Source organism: Crinia signifera, chromosome 7, assembly GCF_055691185.1.
Source record: "Crinia signifera chromosome 7, ASM5569118v1, whole genome shotgun sequence".
Classification (NCBI taxonomy): domain Eukaryota; kingdom Metazoa; phylum Chordata; class Amphibia; order Anura; family Myobatrachidae; genus Crinia; species Crinia signifera.
Window position 1 is genome coordinate 138,245,203 of NC_139223.1, and position 13,593 is coordinate 138,258,795.

Sequence of the window (13,593 nt, forward strand, 5' to 3'; positions counted from 1 at the left end):
GATGAAAACTTGATGTCTGATGAAGAGCTGAGCTTAATAATTACCTGGTGCTGGCAGGAGGTTTAATTAAGTCCAAGGGAGATGTGACTGCGGGTGCTGGTAACCGTGGTGTAACTGCTGTGTTTACACTTGTTGAGGTTATATCAGGATTATTACACAGAGGAGGTCTGTAGTTATGTCTGTACACATTAAATAAGTGTTGTAGTTAACCTGGCAGTTTGGGAACTGTTGGAAACAGTTGCTGCATCCGTTATTCGCCATTGGCTGACATCCAGTCACTCTGCTGAGAAAGTTCGACATGGAACGTATGCCTGTGGCACAAGCTTTAATGAGGGAGTTATCAGTTAGAGACACATCTATATGTACAATTAAAGACCATCACATTTAAAACAAAGACCCTTTTTAATGGTTTTGGAATTGCGAATGGGCTTGCTATGCCGGTTAGGGATCCTTTTGCAATTCTCTCGCAATTTTGCACAGGGCAGGTTTTCTCTCTGTCTGGGTGGTGGCTATCAGCTCCCAATCATCTGTAAATTAGCAAACTAATGATCAGGTCTCAATCAGGCACCATGTCTTGGAGAGAGAGAGAGTAAGTGGGCAGTCCCTATCTGTCATTTTTCAAACACAGTAACATAGCAGCTAGAAGCTTATTAGCTATTACTTTATCTCCATCCACGTTATCTCTCTCCAATAGGCTACAAAGTTTCTCTAAATAGTTGGACAACATATTTAGATCAACAATGGCTGTTTGGAGGTGTTTCTGTTGTATATTCTGTATGGGAAGAATAAGGCTTTTATTGCATATACAATATTAAATTGTCTAGCTTGGTAAGGTACAATATCCCCAATATCCTTTTCTTTTGGCACCACTGACCCTAACCCATGTTACAGTATACTAACTAACCCTAGCACCCTGTGCTAACCTCCAGAACCATCAGTAATACCACTATCAGAGTTCTGACTGCTTACTTCTGTTATGATCTATATTCTAAGGTGCAAGTCTATGGGGTTTATCCAATGCTTTCTGCAAGCTGTGACAGCGATCAGTGCTGCCTTCTCACTGTCACAGCTCGCACGCTCAGTATTCAACTGACCCTTCTGCACACACCGTTTCCACCTCCCTGGGTTTTTGCAGCGAGGTGGAAACAGCGTGTGCGGCCACTAAAACAGCGAGGCTCGTGGCTAAATGCAGCGGGCTCCCTGCATTAGCCACGAGCCTCGCCCTTTGGGGGAATGCTTGCTGTTATCTGACAGCGAGGGTTCCCCCAGAACATTGAATATGGTGAGCGGCTGGTGTGGGGTTAAACAACGAGGATCACTTGTTTTTGGCGATCCCTTCCGTTTAACCCCCTCGACTGCAGCATTGAATGCTGCCTTACTGTAGCTATAGGGGTACAACAAAAAGGGGTAATTCAGACCTAATTGCACTGCCACAAATTCACAGTGGGCACCGTTCAGGTAAACACCACCCTGCTAGAGTGAAATCCCACTCTGCAATTTAATGTGTACGCCATGCTAATGGATGTGTACGCTGTGCGAAGACTTTGTAGCCATGCAAATATGTTCAAAACCTTTTGTTACAGGCTCGCCATCTAATGATTTCTCCACTGGGCACCAGACATCAAGGGTGACATTCTATGATATGCGATTAGCGCTATTTTGCGGTAATTAGACCACAAAATGGCGCTATCGCATTTTCCCATTAAATCGCCGATTTAATGGGATGCGCACAGGGGCTGAAATCGCATATTTTGTGCGTAAATGTCTGGTGAATAAAAATGCGAGATTATTCCGCATTTTTATCGCATCCAGATGTTTGCGCACAGAAAAGTATACAAGTCGCTTATTTAATGCTATGCGCATTTGCACATCGCATTATTTAAGTGACTAATTTTCGCACTTATTTCAGACCTGGGTCTGTTAGGCGAATTAGGCAGAACCCTGCACAGATCGCAATGTTCCATGCAGGGTTCTGCTGTCAAAAATAAAATAAATGGTTAAATCAAAAAAAAAAACGAGCGCGGGGTCCCCCGCCCGAGTGTAACCAGCCCCGGGCTCACTGAGCCGGTGCTGGTAACATAAAATCAGGGTCCCCGACAAATAGGGGTCCCCTTGATTTTATGAAACCAGCACCAGACTCAAGGTCCGGCGCTGGTTCCCAAAATACGGGGGACAAAGTGACTAGGGGTCCCCCGTATTTTAAGAACCAGCACCGGACACAACCAGCCAGCAGGCTAATGCCACAGCCGGGGGGAGACTTTTTATACAAGTCCCCCCGGCCAAAGCATTAACCCCCTGGCTGGTCAGCATGGGCAGGGGTCCTGGGGAAGTGGGGACCCCCCCAATGAAGGGGTCCCCCCCCTCCAGGACTTACCAGCCCATGCTGATAGTCCGGGGCTGTCCTCCATGCCCCTGGGCTGTGGGCATGGAGCTGATGCTTGTGTAAAAAAAAGAATGTCAACTATTGTTTTACACTGGCGAACTACCAGTCCCAGCAAGCCTACCCTGCATGCTGGGACTTGGGGAACCATAAGTCCCAGCATGCGGGCATTAAAGTGCCCGCTGGCACTTGTAGTTCTGCAGTGTAAAAAATAGTGCACAAAATCACACTGACACCCTGAAAAATAAAACTTTAATACACACAAAACACACTGATACTTACCTACCTTGAGCCCGTAGGTCGGTCCCTGGATCCTGGATTCGTCCTCCGGGGCTCCAGGGCAGAAGAGTCCGGTTCCGGGGCCTTGGTCCTGGTTCCGGGGCTGGTCCTGGGGTTCCGGGGCTCCTGGCGTGAAGAATCCGGGGTCCGGGATCCGTGGTAGTCCAGAGGGGTACCTAAGGAGCAAAATCCAACTCACCTGCTCCCCGGCGGCGACCTCCGCTGACAGCGCTGCTCCCGAATGGTACCCGGCTTCAAGGAGTTGGTCCGGCGCTGAGATGTTGCTCCCTCGACGTCTCTGAACAGAATGATTTCTCGGCCAATCAGGAGCCGAGAAAGTCGGCTCCTGATTGGCCAGAAATCATTCTGAATATAGACGCCGACGGAGTAACATCTCTGCTCTGGATGCGCTGAGATGTTACTCCGTCGGCGTCTATATTCAGAATGATTTCTGGCCAATCAGGAGCCGACTTTCTCGGCTCCTGATTGGCCGAGAAATCATTCTGTTCAGAGACGTCGAGGGAGCAACATCTCAGCGCCGGACCAACTCCTTGAAGCCGGGTACCATTCGGGAGCAGCGCTGTCAGCGGAGGTCGCCGCCGGGGAGCAGGTGAGTTGGATTTTGCTCCTTAGGTACCCCTCTGGACTACCACGGATCCCGGACTCTTCACGCCAGGAGCCCCGGAACCCCAGGACCAGCCCCGGAACCAGGACCAAGGCCCCGGAACCGGACTCTTCTGCCCTGGAGCCCCGGAGGACGAATCCAGGATCCAGGGACCGACCTACGGGCTCAAGGTAGGTAAGTATCAGTGTGTTTTGTGTGTATTAAAGTTTTATTTTTCAGGGTGTCAGTGTGATTTTGTGCACTATTTTTTACACTGCAGAACTACAAGTGCCAGCGGGCACTTTAATGCCCTGCATGCTGGGACTTGTGGTTCCCCAAGTCCCAGCATGCGGGGTAGGCTTGCTGGGACTGATAGTTCGCCAGTGTAAAACAATAGTTGACATTCTTTTTTTTACACAAGCATCAGCTCCATGCCCACAGCCCAGGGGCATGGAGGACAGCCCCGGACTATCAGCATGGGCTGGTAAGTCCTGGAGGGGGGGGACCCCTTCATTGGGGGGGTCCCCACTTCCCCAGGACCCCTGCCCATGCTGACCAGCCAGGGGGTTAATGCTTTGGCCGGGGGGACTTGTATAAAAAGTCTCCCCCCGGCTGTGGCATTAGCCTGCTGGCTGGTTGTGTCCGGTGCTGGTTCTTAAAATACGGGGGACCCCTAGTCACTTTGTCCCCCGTATTTTGGGAACCAGCGCCGGACCTTGAGTCTGGTGCTGGTTTCATAAAATCAAGGGGACCCCTATTTGTCGGGGACCCTGATTTTATGTTACCAGCACCGGCTCAGTGAGCCCGGGGCTGGTTACACTCGGGCGGGGGACCCCGCGCTCGGTTCTTTTTTTTACACCTTGCGCTGTCCTGCAAATGTGCGATTTTCACACATGAAAATCGCACATTTTCAGGACTAAAACCAGCGCACCACATCGCCGCAAATCGCCCCTATTCGCACTTTTCAGCCTCCAATGCGCATCACATTAAATATGCGCATTTAGGCTGAAAAATGCGATTTCTAAATAGGCGATTTGCGGCGATACAGGGTGCGAATTAAACATGCGCATTTAGCGCATAGCATAGAATGTCACCCTAAAGGTTAAGAGTAGCGAGAGACTTACTTGGCGGTTGTGATTTAAACAGGCATATCCAGCCTATTGCTGGCATCACACACCCACCTCTAAAGCGCCTATGCATGCCTGCATTTTCCCTGACACCCCAGCGTTTTTGTTGCCACTCCCATGATACTGCAAATTACCACCCACAGATGCCTACTTCTTGTGAATCCTCTTGTGAACGGCATGTCAATAGAAATAGTATCAGGACTTCATCGTTGCCCAGCTTTGTGCATGTGCAATTGATGGATACCTGTAGGCTTCACATCTGTCTTTAATTTATTGGTGGTGATGCAGTCCATTTGGGGAGAGTGTCCTGTGTGGTTTTGTTATGTGCATGCAGTGTACGAGCAACTATGGCCATCTTCATTGCATTCTCATCTGCATCAGGCACGTTATTATTATTATTATTATTATTATTATCGTCAGTCTCTTATATAGCGCACACATATTCTGCAGCTCTTTACAGAGAATATTTCAACATTCACATCAGTCCCTGTCCCAGCAGAGCTTACACTCTATGGGATGATTCTAGTTCGCACAGGGGAGCGAGTTTTAGACATTGCGCATGCACATAAGTATTTATGAGCATGTGCAGCCTCTGTGTGAGAGCGGGCATGGCAAATGATTATTCACCAGCATTTGTGCGGGAGCCAGCCGACGTTTAGAGGATCACCCCCTATATTCCCTACACACTCTCACTGTAGGATTCATTTTGTTGTGAGCCAATTAACCTACCAATATATTTTTGGATTGTGGGAGGAGACCGGAGTGCCCTGAGGAAACCCACGCAAGCACGGGGAGAATATACAAACTCCACACAGTTAGGGCCATAGTGGGAATCAAACCATGACCTCGGTGCTGTGAGGCAGTAATGCTACCATTACACCATCCGTGCTGAAAGCATCCTCGTAGACTTTTTCCCAGTAATCTCTATTTGTGGAATAGATAATAGTCTGCCATTGGCAGTGCTGTAGCAGGGGTATAGTCCACCCCGACACAGCCCTGTACGTGCAAACATGACCTCGCATAAAGGGGATGGGGCCACTAGGAGCAGGAAGCAGAGGAAAGCTCAGAGCATCTTAAATACACTCTAAACAGCTCTGCAGCAATTCTATAGGCTGGGGAGTGCCAAATGCAGGTGCCAGGGCGCAGGGAGGCTGCTTCCCCAAGGCCCTGCTCCCTGAGTGGTGGTACCACTTATTTATGGCCTTGGCCATAGGCTTTGTGGTCTTTAACCATTTTTGGCTCTTTTAAACAGTATTGCCATTAAAGACTACTAGATATATCTGATACATATAGTTTTACTGTTTTTTCTGGCTATATTTCCGCTGTACAGTATAAATTCCTTTATTTTTTATGCTCTATCAGCAACTATTTGACACTTTGCAGATCTCTTACTTGACATAATTGTGTTATGTGATAAATTACATATATTTAAACTATTTCTTGTTACTTCTATACATTTATATAGTACATGAACTGCAGATGAAGCCTTCCTCAACTAGCCTTCTCTGGAGAGCCATGGTGAGCCATGGCTGACCAAGTCCTATTGTTCTCATCTGCAATACAACACATAGAACAATACAGTAGGGGATTGGTATAGGATTAATTCCAACAGCTCTGGCTCACTTAATCCTATTAAAAGGCTAGATGAGGATGGCTCTATCTGTATTCTTAGAAATGTGCAAAGTGATTATAAATGATATATACAGTACAGTAGTTGCAGATTGGCACATATTATAGAAAATTTGCAACATAGGGGCAGATGTATTAAGCCTGATAAAGTGGAAGGTGATAACGCACTAACCAATCAACTCCTGTCATTTTTCAAACAGCTGATTGGCTGATGGCTTATCAACTTCCACTTTATCACTACATTATCACATTACCAGGCTTAATACATCTGCCCCATAAAATGAATGAGAACTGTAGGTAAAGGATAGTGATTCCGATTTTAAATGGCATTTAGTATGGATAAATTAGTGGCAGAATAAAGGGAGACTGTAGATGAGGTTGGAGTCTAGCTCGGAAGGACAGATAGGAGACTACTGTCAATGCAAGATATGAGACTACTGTCAATGCAAGAGATCACAAGAGTTAACCATCTAGTGCAATTGTATAACATTTCTGAAAATGAATGTCATTTTCTGCATGCCAGCATAATTTAACACAGACATTATTGCAATTCTTTATTGACATTAATATGATGTGATTCCACATTTGACAAAAGTTTGAAACAAATTTACTGTAATCCATAAAAATCTGCCTCATTTTACGTTTATACAAATGTCCCTGTTTTTTTAATTTTTATGACATACTGTTTAGCAGGTTAGTTAGCCAGCAGCTGGCACCCATTAATTTCACTGTTTAATTGGATCTTTGTAGATGTTCAGCTAACTGGTCAGGAAAGCAATGTGAGAGGCCGGCTCCCAAGAGCAGTAAGTCCGACAATTCTAGTTCAAGTAAGTATCACAAATTGGCATAGACAATTACTGGAAAATGTATTATTGAACTTTAAGCATAACCTGAGCAAGTTTCTCATTATTACTGAGAAATATATAGATCTAATGCATACATTGTTATACATGTGCACCACTAGCATGCTGTAAATATATCATTAAAAAAATCTGACTAAAATGCAGTCTAATAATATTTATAAAACTATTTAACTATTTATATTGCTTATTAATACGATTTGGTAGTTCTTTAGTAAATGTTTAAAATTCACACGTTTTATTCATACTGTATGTAGTATTCAGCGATTTGCATTTATTAACTTTTCTGTTGTGGAAAGTTCGGCTTACAAGTTTACAGAAGAAAATGTCAGGCTTAACTGATTAAAATGCAGAGTTACAGAATTCTGCAGAAAACATTGGAGCAGATGCATTAAACCTTTAAAGGAGATAAATGCGAGGGTCATAAAGAGTGATACATGTTCAGCCAATCAGCCCCTAACTGCCATTTGTCAAACACAGCCTATAACTTGAAAGTTAGGAGCTGATTGGCTGGATGTTTATCACTTTTTATCACCCTCGTGTTTATCTCTTATTAAGGCTTAATACATCTGCCCCATTAACCCTTAGGGCTCATTTAAATCAGGTTGATTCCTTTTTTAGCCACTAATGCCTGAAGATAATGTAGCACTAAATAGGTATTGGTGGGTCACTCATATTGGGCTTGTTTAAAAATTTTGAACCCTGTATTTGCAAAAAAAAATTAAAAATTAAAATGCATTACAGGCTGGCAGTTCAGGTTTAAGAGATGCTGTATTATGTTTAAGCACAGGTGACAAATACCTTAAATACTGTAGTGCTGGGGCCTTCAAGACCAAGTTTCAAAAACTCTGGTGTAGCCTATTTTCTAGTGCAAGTGTGTAAACGAGCTTGTGGTGCTGCAGGAAAAAATAAAAATAAAATGGAGCTATTCAATTGTTGGGTGATCGGCTGCTGATGCCGATGCAGCTCACACCTCCAGCATCTGACAGGCTGAAACGCATGAAAACTCACTTGTTTGATCACCCATTGGTTTGGTCAGGTTTACCTGCTAAGAATCGTTAAACCTGAGCATAATAATCACGATATGTGCAAAAGAAGATCAATTGACTATCTTAGCAAGATCTACCATCATTTAGTAAGGAGATTGAGGGCAATATAACAATTGAATATCGCCCAATGACCAAAATGTAAATGTAAATGTGCCTACTCTGCATTTAATTTTATAACTACAATGCCAAAATATTTTGCTTCTCTTGAATATACTAGAGATGTGTGCAGTCTCCCCAGTTCTAAATCTTCATAGTGTTTTGGTTTTGAATTTCATGTAATTGATTAACATCAATTTCCATAATTTCTAGTCAGTTTTGCCCACCTCACCATACACTCTCCTGAGTAAAACACCTGCCATCACTGAATTTCAGTTTTTAAATCTGTGTTCCATACTCAAGAACCCAAAAAGGATCCAAATTGGAACTTATTTCTACTCAGGTTTACATATTTGGGTGTGTTCATTTTTCAACAAAATAAACTGTTCCCCTACAGCTATCTTTCAGTAGTTTGGGTACAGAATATCAGCAGTTAGGTTACTGGCAGTTAGGATAGAATACCGACACTGGCATCATGACTGCCATAATTCAGGCAGAAACTAGCATCTAAACTAATGCTAATCCTAACCTTACCCCAAACTCACCCTTTCCTACAGTCTAAACCCAACCCTCCCTTCCGGCAGCCTTACCCCAATCCTCCCCTCTCGCAACCTATGCCAGGCGTAGTTACATTCAAGATTCTGGCTGTCAAGATTCAGTTGTCTGCATTCTGACAGATGTTTGGATTCCATGCTGGTCTTCTGACCGCCAGCATTCCGTCCACTGGGATGCCACAAAAACATCCACTTTTTTGTTGTTGTTCAGATATAATAATTCAAATAGTTTTACATAGTTTCCTTTTTTTTCTTCTAACAGGAAGTATTGCAATTATTGTGCCTCTGGTTCTACTTGTGACTCTGATAACAACTTTGGTTATTGGGCTCCTTTTGTGTAGAAGACGGCGAAGGTAAACTATACTTACTCTTTTACCTATACTCTTTACGTGTCTGGGCTTTTCATGTCATAATGATATCATAGATGGTTTGCCATTTCATCACACTATAACTTTGTTTAAATTGCTGCCCTATCAAAAAGATTCTGTTTTGATGCAAAACTGTTTGTATACCATATATGAGTCAAAATGCATAAATGTAAAAGTGTGTTAGAAGAAACAGGGTTTTCCAGTTCTAGTCATGTCAATGTATTCTTCAGCCACATTTCAAGTTTACTAATGATCATTTATAAATAAAATTAGATTTCAGCAGTAGCGGGTGAATATTGACATAATGGCTTTATGTGCAATACTTTCAGGGCAAAAACAATCAGACGACAACCTATAATCAATGGAGGAATGAATGTAGAAATTGGAAACCCATCTTATAACATGTATGAAGTGGACCATGACCATAATGACGGAACCTTACTAGACCCAAATTTCATCATAGAATTAGACAAGGTAATATATTATGATTTTTGATTAATCAAGAATAACTAATGAAATATCTTCCACATAAACTAAAGGAAGCCATGGAGATCTGGAAAAGAAATCATGGAAACACAGCTTTTCAATAAGAGTGACTGACAGAGGTGGCTTCAGAGTGTATGGATCTTTTTGTGGACCACCTCCTCTCTCACGGAACAAATGCAAGTAGACTCTAGCACTGTGCCAGAGTCTACTGCACAGTGTCCTATCCCCTGTGATTTCTCTACTGCACAAATCTCCAGGAAAAAGGCCAAATAATATATGGGAGCAGTGTGGCATTCTTGGACCCAGGGGATTATGGACCTTATTTTACAGTAGTTCACAGTTGTGGTTTTAAAGGCGCCTGGCGCTCTTACAGCTGATGCCCCCCCCCCCCCCCCTCACTCGCCGAGTTCCTCGCATGGCTGCGAATGGATGTTTTGCATAAATATCCATTCGCAGCCTTGGGTGCGGGGATAAAATCATTCTGGGACCATTGAATGATTCGGAATGTACACACAAACCAAAGGCACTCTCTGGTGTCTTAGCATTGCATGTTCACTGTATGTGAACATGGCAGGCAGCTGACATCCGGTGATCCTGCTAATTTCAATGGGAATGCCCAGCGTTTTCATGGGAATACCCATGAAATGCTGGGCGTTTCCATGGGTGTGTCTCCTTGCCGCTGCCCCCCGCCTACACTGGTGGGTGCGAATGGGATGGCAAACCCGCAGTTCGCCGTGCCCGTTCGCACCCAGCATATGCGAATGCGCATAATGAAAACATCAGTCCCCTGTGCGAATGTGTGGGGTACCGAGCAAACCAGAATAACCCCCTATGTGTACTGAACACTTTGCACTCATTATAGATACAGTACACCACTGCTGACATTGCTAAGGCATCTCATTAAACTTCTCATGAATAGTGATATACCTAATGAAATTATTGGTTAAAAAATGCTTCTCGCAGAACTGGTACAGTCTACTGTTACTGGTCAACAGTAGATATATACGTGTCCAGTCCAAGTGATGTTGGAAGAAATTAATGGGCCTGCAGTGAGGTGAATACAATAAAAACAACATTTCATTTAAAAGATACTGTATGTGTTTTTGAATTCCCTCTGTGTTTGTGGCTGTGGGCTAAGATTCAATGACATCTTTATCCAAGAACCAAACCCAGTACGCACAATACACCAATATAGTTTATCATTTCTATACATAATATTAACCAACATTTTCAATTTGTGTCATTGAAATATTGGGCCTGATTCAGACCTGTTCGCTAGACTGCGTACATTTGCAGCCTATGAGCAGGTAAACGCTGCCCTGACAAAAGGCCGCCACCCGTATCTGCACACTAGCATGTGAGCAGATGCTTTTGCATACACATGCGTTCGCATGCGGCCGAACGGGAGATAAATCATTCGATGGTCATACACCATCAAATGATTTCCCCCCTCGCTAATAAAAGTCAGTCTAGACTGACATTTGTTCTGGCTGCAGATGGCCAAATTTGGGGTGGGAACTGATGTGATGTCAGCCGCCCGCCCCAACAGGCATTGACATACCAGCATTTACAGGGCTACGCCCATTGTTTCCATGGACTGCCCACTGTTTTTGTGTGCCTGCCTGGCGGTCCCGTGCATCCGCCCCCTTCCCGCCCATCCTGGAGCAAACTCCCTGGGGAGTGTGAAACTCACAGAAGGTGTTGGCTCCGGGGGTCTGCGCATGCACATATTCATGTATGCTCAAACCCCAAACATCGGATGGGTGAGCAGGACTGATTCGCCCCAATTGTTGATTGTTTGTTTCCATAAATGTTTCACACACTTTGGAAATTAAATAATTCATTTAATTTTAAAGTAGTTTTAGAATGATGTAATTAATATACCAGCTATGATATGAATTATATTACATAGATAAATATTAATATAACTTGAATTAAGTTAATAAATGAGACTTTCCTGAGACTGTGAAGCCAGAACAGTTGCAGTCATCTCGGTATAATATAAAATATACTCTGATTTCTGATTCTTACACTGAGTGCTGCTACCAGCTGCTTGCAGGGTGGGTAAAGTAATCTCAGTATATAAACATTATGATGTACTGTCCTGATGAGCACTTGAGAAGCACTTGTTATTGTGAAACACATATGGAGTGTAGGCTACATGTACTTCTGTTTACAGTTTTAGGCTAAAGAAGCCTTTGGTGCTTATCCACAACAGCATTCCTGTAAAATGTATACATACAGTATAGGTGGTTATTCTGGTAGAGTCACTCGGATGCGAATTCGTACCCTTGCGAATCAACCGAACCCCGCCTTGTGAATTGTTGGCTGCCGCCACCAATTTGCAAGTGTAATTCTCATGCCGGGCATGCACATGGGTTTTACACAGTAACATCCATTCGCAGGCCAGGGGGAACCTCCCACATCTTTCGATGTAAGCTGCACGCATTTGTAAGGTTGCTAGTCTGAGCAACCTTACATATGCGTGCACTCTGGGAAGGAAATAGGCAGGCAGCTGACATCCGGTGATGTCAGCCGCCCGCCCCGCGTCACAGCCTTATTAGCTTGAGAACGCCCATGAAACGCTGGGCATACCCATATGCTAATCGAGCCACCCTACGCCCCTCTCCGCCCCCCGCCCACTGTCCATGCACATAAATGCGCTGCGCAGTAAGACAAAATCGATCGCTGTGCGAACGTAGCACTGCTACGGACGGACCTGAATAAGTTCTATAGTTCTTGTTTGTAAGTGAGTTATTACTTTAAATCTTTTATACTTTTTACAATTCTGCCCTTTTTTATCAGTCCAACATTGCCTGAATTTGTTATTACTAATGTGCTGTACCATGCTTATCGAACTATAGTGACAGCATCAGAAATACATTGCAAGTTATTTGACATTTTGAAAATCTAAAATTGCAAATTCTTACTTGAGTTTTATTTATGCCTCTTTCTATAAATGTTCCCTACAGTCTGTTCCTCCTGTGTGGAGAATGTACAAAAAGGTAGCTAAACGCGTGACTAAGCCTAAAGCGTATAGAAAAATCTTATTATACAGTATGTAACTACGTAAAAGTCCTAATGAAAATGACTGCTTACTTTGACATGTTAATCAGTTGTGCTGTACAGAAAGTTTGGGCTAGCTTTTTAATCCAATATTATTTGAATGACAAACTACTTTGTATTAATTGTCCACAAGTAGGGCCTCCATTGGGGGGTACTGATGGAACTCCATAAACATGGAAGCAGTGTGAAGCAGAGCACACTGCAGGTTGACATAGCTAACACTGGTGTTTTTTTTAAATTTTAAGCCAGTTACGAGCCAATCAGAGCTCACGCGCTGGCAGCCAGGAATGACCACTCTAAATTTGAAATACTTCTCGAGCTGTCCCTGTACAGCCACCTGCTGTATTCTCATTCCCTGTGCTGTTGTGGTCCTGGCCCATCACTGTCATGCCTAGTGGCACAATGTGAAGTCCTGTGACCTTGTCCTGGAACATGCATCTTGAACAGTAAGTTTAAAAGGTTGCAGGTGGATTGGATGGTGAGGGGTGTGGAGGGGTTTGCCAGTTCTGGTAGTCTTGGGCTCCACAAGTTTTGATGGCAGCCCTGGCCACAAGGTAATTATTATTGTTCATTATTGGGTCAGTGAACAAAGTATTTTCAGTCTGCAATAATAGTCTTATTTCTATGTGTTTATATGTGGAATTGGAACTTTCATCTTTCATACGGGTATCGAAGTCCAAGTAGACTAGGCTACGTCTTCCCTGATTTGCCTGCTTGGCATCACTGGCAAATTCAAATAAACTTATATATATAAGAGCCAAGAAATCTGTTTAGGGACGCCGAAGAGCCAACATCATGCGCATACATATATTTATATACCGCCACCCTCATACATATATACATTTATATACCGTCACCCTCATACTGTACATGCATACATTTATACACCGATACTGTACATGCATACATTTATACACCGCCACCCTGTTACATGCATACATTTATACATCGCCACCCTCATACATGCATACATTTATACACCACCACCCTCATACATACATTACATACACCCCCACCCTCATACATACAGTACATACACCGCCACCCTCATATATACAGTGCATACATCACCACTCTCATCTATCCAACCATACA

The 13,593-nt window shown here is 43.7% G+C and overlaps 1 protein-coding gene across 4 annotated transcripts in view; it reads left to right on the forward strand.

The window, feature by feature from the left end:
- Positions 1–13,593, forward strand: part of LRP1B (LDL receptor related protein 1B) — a 1,445,580-nt gene that overhangs the window by 1,420,703 nt on the left and 11,284 nt on the right. For all 4 annotated transcript variants that reach the window (XM_083153866.1, XM_083153869.1, XM_083153867.1 and 1 more), the window contains 3 exons: positions 6,770–6,846; positions 8,841–8,931; positions 9,276–9,420. In XM_083153866.1, coding sequence (XP_083009992.1) covers positions 6,770–6,846; positions 8,841–8,931; positions 9,276–9,420 — 313 coding nt within the window. The remainder of the gene's footprint in view (positions 1–6,769; positions 6,847–8,840; positions 8,932–9,275; positions 9,421–13,593) is intronic.